The sequence below is a fragment of the Harpia harpyja genome, chromosome 18, assembly GCF_026419915.1.
Source record: "Harpia harpyja isolate bHarHar1 chromosome 18, bHarHar1 primary haplotype, whole genome shotgun sequence".
NCBI lineage: Eukaryota > Metazoa > Chordata > Aves > Accipitriformes > Accipitridae > Harpia > Harpia harpyja.
The window spans coordinates 17,096,324-17,107,068 of NC_068957.1; the positions used below are offsets into that span (position 1 = coordinate 17,096,324).

General features: G+C 51.4%; 1 protein-coding gene across 1 annotated transcript in view; it reads right to left on the minus strand.

Moving 5' to 3' along the window:
• The window catches only part of HS6ST2 (heparan sulfate 6-O-sulfotransferase 2), a 132,630-nt gene extending 129,112 nt beyond the window's left edge, over positions 1-3,518 (minus strand). Inside the window, exon 1 of the mRNA XM_052813253.1 lies at positions 2,897-3,518. Coding sequence (XP_052669213.1) covers positions 2,897-3,408 — 512 coding nt within the window. The 5' untranslated portion in view covers positions 3,409-3,518. The remainder of the gene's footprint in view (positions 1-2,896) is intronic.
• Positions 3,519-10,745: the final 7,227 nt, after the last annotated feature.

The window sequence follows — 10,745 nt, forward strand, 5'->3', positions numbered from 1 at the left end:
TGCTGAGCAGTAAGAGATCCAGCACAGAGCATCCTCCAGACTAACAAAGGCTCAACTTCAAAACAAAAGAAAAGGCCCCTACAGAACAGCCCAGCTAATCAGCAACCTGACAAGCAGACTCTCCATGCCCCTCAAGGCAAACCTCTGTGCAAAGTAATCACACACAGGTGCAAATTAAAAAGTTTGCTGGAACAAGGACCACTCATTTGGCTGCTCCCAGACAAGGCTACACAGCCCAAAGACAGCAACTACAGATTGCATTATGCAGCTGCCAAGCAGTTCAGATCACTCTTACAGCAGGTCTCACTGTTTAATCACCTTGATTATAAATGAGGAATTCCCACCCTGGTCGAGCCAAACCTCACTTGAGGAAACTGTCCTCTGCCCTGACGATGCTCCTCAAATGGGCTTTGCGGTCCCCCAAGTCGCTGCGCCCTCTCTCAGGATCCGCACACCAGGGCTGTGCCCTTCCTTCCCTCCCCACCAGTGCTAACCCAGCACACACCACCCGGGACAGCCCAGCCTCCCCCCAAAAACCCCAGCACAGGAACAGCCAGGCTGGCTCCGCTCAGAGCCAGCAAGGCTCCTCTGCTCAGACACCCTCATCCCACACCTACCACTGCTCTGAAAGCAGCTATTATCTGTCCAGAAAATGCTTAGATTAGCGTCTGTTACTGGCATTAGGAATAGGTGCTAATTAACTAGTTGTCAGCTGAATGTTGCTAAATCAAGAACGCAAAATAAAATTAAAGACAGGGTATTACAGTGGGCACAAAGACTTGAAGGGACTATTGTTCATTTAAGAATTTCTTCTCTTCCTGTATTTTTAAACATTTAGAAGTTGTCAAGACATTATTTGGGAGAATAACTGCAGCTACTAAGCAAGCTGTGTAATGAGGTTATTAAAAATATAACACCATTTTGAAGGCTTTGAGACAGTAGACCTCAACCTAACACAAAGTCATCACAGCTTCATTTTCCTCCTTCTCTCCTGGCTTCAATCCCAAGTCACAAGTCCTAGCGACCTCTCAGAAGTCAGCTATGACGACATACATGGTTTGCTGGATGAGAAGCCATCGCTCTGAACTCTTGGGCAGGTACACAAAACACTTCTGTTTTGATGCAGAAAAGCATGTTTGGTAATCCAACAGGAAAAAAAAAAACCCAAGCCAAAAGCTACAGACAAAAACTCAGCTCTCAAAACCTGGTGTTCCCTTCTGCCTAAGGTGGTGGGTTCAGGACGAGGACTATCCCCATTTTCTGGGGGACATGACTAACCCTGAGCCCAGAGAGTCCTGTCTCTGGGGAATGAAGGGAATCTGTGCCCCACAGCTACAACTCTGCAGGCCAGACCCATCTCCGGGGGAAGAGAAAGGAAGATCACGGGAAGCTGTTCAGCAAAGACAGCGCACGTTATGCAATTTCCATTTCTGCTGACAAACAACATATTTATAGGACAGGTAAAATAAACTACGTAGCCTGCAAGGCTCAGCATCCTGAAACCAGGAAGCTAATTGACCCAGAGGGCAAGGAATTGGTTCCTGATGTTTGCAAATGGGATGTCACAAAAATGAGACAATTAAATTTTAAAGCGGTAGGGAAAACAAAAGAGCAGGAATCACAATAGCCAAGACTCATAAAGAGCTGCTTCTTGGGTACAGGAAGATAATGACGCTAACCATTTTTCTACTAGATGGCAGTGTAGTGTCACGCTATATAAAAGGAATTCTAGAAAGAAATTGCTTTCTATTTCAAGTGAATCTGTGCTTAGACCTGACTTCAGTTAGCATGATATATAACAGTACCCTCATTGTAAGGGGACCTGCCATAAGTCTAACAGTGCAATAGGAGTGATACCCTAGCTTCTTATTTCCCAGTGAAGCAATGTGAAATGACGCTAAAACCCTGAGCTGTTCTGCTACATGGTACAGCTGCGTGCACAGCCACGGACAAGCTACTCAGCCTGCTACAACTGAAGGTAGGCTGTAATCAAACAGCTCCAGGAGCAGACGAAGCAGGTCCTCGCTGCTCAGGAGCAGCCGCCAGCTGGGCTTTTGAAAGGCAAGGGCAGCATTTAGGCAACCACCTATCTACAGTCGGGTGAGGTTAGCAACTTCAAAGGCGCAGGGATGAAGAAAGCAGCGTCACTAAAATTCAAAATGTAAACACAAAATAATCAAGGTTAGGGCTAAAGGACAATGCAAATATTTGGAGGTAATTCAGCCGTAAGAGTAACCTTTACTTTGCAAGGCCGCCATCCGCATAAGCTAAACTTCAGACGTACCAAGATAGAGTGGCTCAACGAGCACTCTCAAAACCAACAGGAGCCGCAGCACGCGCACCCGGGGAGCTCAGTACAACGAGGAGATTTGCCAGAGATGGGAAAAGCTCTGGGGCAAGACTGGAGGCAGCTGGGGGACCCTCGCTTCTGCGTCAGCCGTGGAAGAGCCGCACCGGGCGGTCCCCGGGCCGTGGGGCTGCCGGGCCTGTTCGCGTGTCACCGTGTGGGATGCTCACGGCTGCTGAGGACCGGGCTCTGTAACTCCCGGGCTTTCCCCACCGGCACTTACGATCGCGACAGCCCGCGGGACATCATTTAAAACACCTCACTCGCAGCAGAGCGGGGGTCGGGTTTTGTTTGCTCGGCAGAGCTCAAGGCACACCGCACCCACCACGGCAGCCCCGGGCCGGTTTGCCTGCCGGAGCCCTCGCTGCACCCCGGTTCGCAGCCTGCTCCGTGCCGGGGTGCTGGGTACCCCCCCCCCCCCCACCTCCCCGCCACGACGGCGCCCAGCGGGTCCGTCGCCCACGCCGCCGCCGCCGCCAAGCCGGTGGAGGGGTCGGGGTCCGGGGAAAGCCCCCCCGGGGAAGGCCCGGGGCCCCCGCACGGCCTCACCTGGAGGGCCGGAGCCGCACCTCCTTCTTGCTGTCCACCACGGAGGGGACGCAGTTGGTGAGCTCGGTCCAGTCGGCGTGCAGCCCGCAGCTCCAGCCGGTGGAGAAGCGGGAGAAGAGCCAGGTCTCCCGCTTGCCGGGCCGGTGGCAGGTGCACTTCTTCTGCCCGGCGCGGCACTCGCAGGGCTGCTCCAGCTGGATGTTGCGGACCAGGTGCCGGCCGAAGGTGGTGCCGCCCGTCTTCTGGATGTGCAGGAAGACGATCAGGTCGTCCCCCTTGATGTTGAAGTCCACCCGCCGCAGCAAGTCGCCGGCGGAGAAATTGAAACGGGGCACGAAACGCGCCGGCGTCTCGTCCTCCGCCCGGTACGGGTCGGCGGCGGCGGCGGGGCTGAGGGCGCGGAGCCGCAGGAGCTGGCACTCGGTGCCCGGGCAGACGTACTGCAGCACGATCACGGCGAAGAGAAAGAGCATCACCAGCGCCAGCAGCACCTTGTGGGAACGGTCCTCCATCGTCGCCGGGAGCGCCGCGCATCGCCGCCGCCGCTCAGCAGCCGCCGCCGCAGCAGCCGCCGCCGCCACCGCGGGGGGCCGCCCCGGCCGCGCTCCGCCGCCATCGCCCCGCCGCCGCCGCCGCCGCCGGCCCTTCCCGGCAGCCCCCGCGCCGCCCCCGCCCCGCCCCGGCCCCGCCCCCGCTCGCCGGGACACGCCCCCTCCCCCGGCGCGGTCCCCGCCGTGGCCGCGCCGGGCCCGGGAGCGGGGCCGCCGCGGTGCCGGGGAGCTCCGCGCAGCCCCGCTGCAGGCGCGGACCGCGGGGTGCACGGCGCCGAGCCGCGGCCGGGCAGTGGGCACGCCGTGCTCCGAGCGTGGCCCGGCACCGGGCCGCCCCACGGGGGCTCGGCGCTGCTGCCGCGGCGCCGGACCGAGGAGTGCCGCATCCTCGGCAGTCCGCGCGTGGCCCCGTAACCCTTCCCACCCCGTCGGAGCTGCCTTCGGCAGCAGGTCGCCCGCGGCGGCGGCTGCCGTTCCGGCAGGGAACACCCGAGTTAACGGCAGCGGCGCGGCACGTCCCCGCGGTGCCACCGTCCAGCCCGTCCATCGCCGGCAAGCTCTGCTTTCTCTCCACGCCGCACACTGACACCCAGGGTTTGGCGGGGAGCGGTTGAACGCATCGGCCGTCTTGACGCCCCGAGTGGTGTCGGTTGATTCAGGTAGCAAACACGTGCGCTGTCTCTGTCAGCGTGTTTTGAAACCCCTCTGCACAATGAGAGCGTTCTGTAAATAAAACGATAATAACGAGGACTCTGTGGGTTTCTCTCTGATTAAAGTCCTTTGTATGTTTACACACGAACTACCGTCAGCCCTCCAGCTCCGGGCGCGTTGTCAGTGGGGCCTAGCGGACGGGAGCACACCGGTGCTCGCCCCGGCCGGGCCGCGAGCGTGGCTGCAAAGCCGCTCTTCGCCACGGACCATTCTGCAGGGTCACCGCCTGCAAACGCCCGGCAGGGCCAGGGAACACAGCACGGCAAGTGAGCCTGGGTTTTTTCTTTCCCTCTTGGGTGCAACCAACGTCATGGCAATTAATGTCTGGGAGAACTGCAGCCTTGCGAGTGACTTAGAAAAAGCAAATAAAAAATGAGGCTTCTGGCTAAAGGAGGTGTTCGGCCCATCCCTGGTGTCCTTCTGTCCTTCCAAGGAAAAGCTACGAGGGCAGGACCTGGGGTTTGGCCGCCCCCAGTTTAACTGATGTGCTTCGATGTTTAACTGGTGGGCTCAGCTGCAGACGTTACACAGAGGTGCTGCATCTTGCAACGCTCCTTCCCTCTCTCAATAACCCATGATTTCAGGCAGGGCTGGAAATGTCTGAGCTTCTCCTTCCCCTCCTGAGTAGGGGAAGGGAGCAGTCCGTCCCACCGCGGCACCTCAGCTTTCGCTCTCCTGTTGCCTGTGATGCTTCTGTTTCTCTGCCTGGCCAGTCAGCTGAGAGCTGACTTTTCTCATATGCACAGCAGACAGCAAAGAAAATAATTTGAAAACACTCTTCCAGACCTTTATCCATCATAAAAAAAAAAAAAAAAAAAGCCTGCCTCCTTTCTCCTCCTCTCACAGCAATTCACTTTAAGTAATTTCACCAGGTACATGTGGTGTTTGGAGGGGTTGTCTTTATGGTTTTCATCCTTGAGCAACCTATCCTGTCTTCCCTATTTTTCTCCAGTTGTCTCTAATATTTTGAAAACAGTTACAATAATAGGCAATTTTATCACAAAGATTCTAGGCATGAGAACTACTGAGTTAATTTGCTTCTGTTTATATCTGTATCTCCAAAATGAATGGATTGCACCATTTAATGAAAACGCTGTGTTCTGAAATTCAAGCCTTAAAATTATAAAGATGTTTCAGTGCTTTATATCCATCACTCTCTCACAGTTGTTTATACAAAAAAAATACGTTTGCCTCCAGCTTTATTTATTTTACATTATGAAATAACAAAGATGTGTGCTGGGTTAAAACCGATCCTGAATGCTAATACATGAGAATTAAAAGGAGAGAATAATGATGGCCTAATGTCTACACTAAATTAATATATACTATAAAAGATATGATGCATACTGGGTTGGTGTTCCCAGCAGAGCCATTATTTTGGAATGGGCTAAACAAACAATGATCATCCTTTCACTGATGAGTGATGGTCTCCAGTCTGCTGCCTTCTCACCCACAGTATGTAAATGATGCTCCCTAGCTTTGATCCAGGGACACAAAACATTTGCTTAGGCACTAAAGAAATGAAAATTGCCCCGAACCAGATAAAAGTAGGACAGAACAGAGCTGATAAGGTTTTACAGCACGGGCAAGTTTCGACTGCTGGCACAGCAACTGGTTTAAGTTAAGAGGTAAAGCAAAAATACCGAGCGCCTAGTAATGCCAGTGGAAAAAAAATCTCTGCCTTCTTCCCGGCACGCGGTATCCCCTCAGTCCCCAAACACACGGTCCCTATTCCTGCTCCCCACACACCACCCTTGTCCTCCGCTGATACAGGGGATCCCCCCACCTCCATGTGTGCGTGCATGGCTGTGCCCTGACGAGCACATGGGTATGGCTAGTGCTCGTCTTCTCTCCCGCCTACGAGCATCCTCTCCCGCTGGCTGGTCCCTTTGGCCCCCCCACCCCGGCAGCAGCTGCCCCCCCAGCACAGCCTCCCCCAGTGCCTCCAGTCCCAGCCCCTTCCTGCTGCTGCGGATGCGACAGCAGGGTCAAGCTGAGCTGGTGCAGGATCTCATCTTGGGCTGACTCCCCCCTTACTTACACATGGAAAAATGGTCAGAAAGGCGTGGGTTTGTGTGCAAAGGCACCAGGTATTTGCCCAGAGACAGATCAATACAACGCCTCGTGCCTCAAGCCCTAAATTGATTTTTGCAGCTTCAGGAAATTATTGTTAGCTCTTTGTGCGGGACTGATCATCACATCCCTGTATATTTTCTGAAGACCTTTGTTTCCACAGCATCTGAATTTCACCTCTGCATTTGGCTGGCAAATGGTGACTGCTTGGCCCTAACAAAAGAAAACACACATCAGCTTTGAGGTAAGCGGGCTGTCAGTGTGTAAAATTGGGCTTTATTAGGCATTAATGCCTCCAGCTTATTGAAAGGATCGAGGTTTCCCGTCAGTTCAACCAGAGTAGCTCGAGCGCCGCTGCTGCAGCAGGCAGCTGTGAACCCCCTGGGCAGAGAGGCAGGACTGGGCTGGGGTAACCCCGACTGCTGGGGCACCCGCAGCTGCTGGGAGGATGAGGTCTTCTTCAAATCAGAGGGGAAACTATATTTGCACAATAGCACAATTAGAATAACTTGATTAAAAGAAATGCAAACGAGCCATTAACTTTGCTTTGCTAAATCTCCTTGCAATGTGATTCTTCTTACAGTACCTGTGCAGGAAGGGGGAGAAGATAAATGAAATCACTACACAAAAGCCTCTTGTGTCATGAAAATAGCATATTTATTAAAATAACAAACACAACCATTACCAGCCCAACTGCTGCAGCTCTCTTTTATGGAATTGTCTCTCCCAGCTGGAGCGGCTGATGGCTGAACAGGTTTGTGGCCAGAGCATTCAAAACCACTCTTCCCATCGTGGGTCCTCAAAGTCATGGAGCGGATGCTCCAGCCTTGTCCTCCACTGCCCCAGCAGGACCGCTCCCCCCACCACTTCCGTAAGACATGTGCAAACCCAGTACTTCGATAGTTTTACTTCTCTGTTGAGACTGGGTAAAACTGGATTATGGAGCCAAAAGATATCACTGGGGGACAGACAGCCAGACAGCATGAAGACACCACCCTGTTCCCTGAAGAAACAGGACTTAGAAAGAGTGGAAAAGCACAGAGCAATGAGATGGTCATTGCACAGGAGGAGACGCAGGGCCGAGAGCGAGGAAACAGCCAGCAAAGGACCAAAGAAATGCTGTGGTGGGAGAGGGACAGAAGGTCTGCTAGCACCTCACAGAATAAGGCCCTTATCTAGAAAAAGGGTATGCAAATGAGCAAAGGCATGGAGCAGCAGGGTGATGAGTAAAACTAATTAGAAAATGAAGCTTGATTATTCATGGACTTGACATATCAGAGAGCAGCTAATCAAAGGAATAATACGAGTTTGCATATTCTTTGTAATGTGGGCATCAAAGCCTTGCTTTTTGTCACTATGGCATCACCGCTGCTCATTCCTAAAACCAGGCACACTTGATGCAAGCGTGACGTCTCGCTCTGGATCACGCGATGGGTCTTGGAGAGCCTGAGGTGTCCAAAAGCACCTCTGTTTTTTCCAGCTGTTGAACTGATCTAGCAGTTATCTCTACCTATAGATCTTGCCTTCCTGAATACGAACGTTGCCCAAAGCACTTTGGGTGTGTGGGAAACTGGGCAGCCTTTAAAAGCTTGAGACAAAGACCTGGAAACTCAAGGAACCCACCTTGCAAGATAATTGCAAGAGATTGCAAGATAATCCCTTATGGTTTCATTTTGCTGCTGACTGATCGCTAAATAAACTTTGTAGAACTCACACATGGGAAGATGAACTTGGTGGGAGGTATTTGCACAGTACTTGCTGGGTGCAGGAAGCTTTCAGAATTACCTTCTTCCCAACACACAGCATCAGAAACCATCCATTAGAGCAAACCTTGGATTTTCACCATCAGTTGGAGCCAGACAAAAGGCAGGCTAGCTTTCAAGTTACAAGGTACCAGCAGTATTTCCATTTCGCAAATACATCTCGGTCCTGTGAAAGGTTTTACAGGAGGACCTGATGTGGGGCTGGCATCTGGACATGTACCAAGCTTCTGGGCAACAGTCAGGGAGTGAATAAATGATACTGTCCCATCACCACTGATTCTTATCCCAGCATGAAATTGGCTGAGAAACTGCTGAAACATCAAATTCTCTTTTGATGAGGGCAGCCTGGGACAACTCCAGGGAACAGCATCCATGGGGATGAAAGGGCTCTTTCAAGTATGCCTCTGAATCAGTGGGAAAAGCGAGAAGTTGGGACCGCTCTTGCCACTGTTTGCTTGTCTGAATAATTACAGTGATGGGTATATTAATACCATCTGGCGTTAGAGCCAAAGAGCAACCAGGCATTGAAAGAGATTACTGGTGAGGTGTGTGAAGCACCCTTTTGGAGGTGCTTATGAGCAGATTAGGAGGAATCAGAAAGGGTGCGAGCCAGCGAAGCCCGGGGCTGCAGGCCAGATGGTCCAAGGGACATTTGGTGCCCACTTCCAAGGTATATAATGCAAACCTGGTGTATCTGTCCTACTTCAGAACAAAACCTGCAGCATTTGCCCGATTAAGGTAGGTAAGAGACTAACTCGGATAATGTAGAGTGGTCTTCAGCAGTGGTTTCATGCTGGAGAGAAAGGTTGTGAAAGGACGCGTACAAATATTTGTTGCATCTTCCTAAACCCAAGGGGGAAATCATTTCACATGGCCCTGAAAGGAACAGTGGGAAAAGACACAGTATTACCTAATGCTATCTCAATAGGTAGTCCTGTGTGGAGTAAATACAGTGCTCCAAAGGCATTCAAGAAATCTGAAAGGTGAAATTTGCCCTTCACAGTGAAATTATTCCAGTTTAATCACACTGGTTTTGAAATAGATTTAGGCAAACTGGTACCACCCTTTTGCCTGGACAGTCTTCAGTCCTGGAGTAGTTGTATCGATGTAACTTAATTTGGTGTCATTCTGTGCACAGACTGCATCTCAGATGCTGTATAAATATTTGCTTATTGAAATTGATGCTGAATTTGGGCAACAGAGTCTTGTGGGATTAACCTGTGTGAGAGGGGAATCAGATACAGGAGCAAAAAAAAGATCGCAGGAAGAGGTCTTCAATTTCCACAGATGAATACATGCAATTACCTAATTTGTAAAGTGAATGAAAGAATAAATGAAGGTGAAGCAAGAAGAACCCCAAGCATTACCAAATAATAATAAAAAAAGAAGCTTTGAGGCCAGCTTCTTCCCAGAGCCTCCCGAGCAGCAGGGCTGATGAATCTTCAGGGAGTCATCTTGTAGTCCAGTGAAACAAAGAAACGTTCGTTTCACAGTGAGATTTTGCAAAAGCAGATTTACCAGGGATAGCAAATAAATAATTCGCAGTTTCTGAAGACATGAAGATAAATTTTCTTTCCTGTATTTCAAATCTAGTTCTGCCAGTTGCAAAAGGCCTACAGCAAACATCCCCCTACAAAATAAAAATGAGGGACAAAGCAAGAGTTTCACTTTCCAGTCATGTGTAAAAGGACTCCTAAAAAAGAAAAAGCTCACCTTTCTCTGTAGCCCCCTCCTCCGCTGCTACAAATCCACAGGGAAACACAATATTTGTGTTATATTACACTGAAACTTCTAGAATAAGAAAACAAAAATCAATGTGTAAAAACTAGATGTCACCACAACCGAATTCAGTAGACAATCCCCAGCTGGGCTGGATGTAAATAAAGAATATTGAGCACAGCAATTTCTTGTTATTTCCGGAAAAAACTTAGGGTTTGTAGCATTGCAACACTTTGCAATAACTGAAAGAAAACGAGGGCAGTATGATTTTATACCTCCTGATGCTAAATTCTAGCCATTGGGTCATGTGGCTTGGGGCCAGGCTTTCCCAGGGCGCTCATGGCCAGCCCTGCATTTGCATTACTAAAGGCACAGGCTGCTCTCTGAATCCCCGCTTTGTGGGAGATGCTGCCAGTCCTGCATGTGCCTTAGCTGCCACTTCGCCAGATTAAAATAGTAGCAGCTATTTTAATCCGCTGCTGGAATACATCTGAAGAAATTCCTTGCGATCCCTTTCTTCTCTCCCCGCCCGACACAGAGCCGCGTGGCAGGGAGCGCACGTGCGGTCAGTGTCCCCTGGCCGGGTCCGTCCTTGCCTTGGGCAGGAGAGGTGGATGTGGGGGCACCCGCTCCTTGCTGCGAGCACCCCTTTGGCTGGTGAAGGCCGAGCAGCACGGACCGGCCCCATCGTTGTCCGAGCCTCCTGCTCAGCGCGTTGGAGTAGGTTTGGGGTGCTGCAGGCCCCTGGAAGGGACCAGAAGCCCCCCCACAGCCTCGGCTTCCCCTCGCCCACCCGATGCCAATGCGAGCTCTTCGTCCTCCGGGCTGAGGGCTGCGTAGTCAAACATTTGCCATGTAGATTGTAGAAACTAGTCCAACGCTGCTTAAGTAAGAGAAGCTAACAGAGGAACTCTTCTTTGTCTTGAACCTTTGTTAATTGCTAATTAATCTAATCAGAAAGTAAGTCGGCAGAGGAGAGGGTTAATGCTTTTGTTCCTGCCCTGTCACGGGTGGCAGGGTCCACAGCTGTTG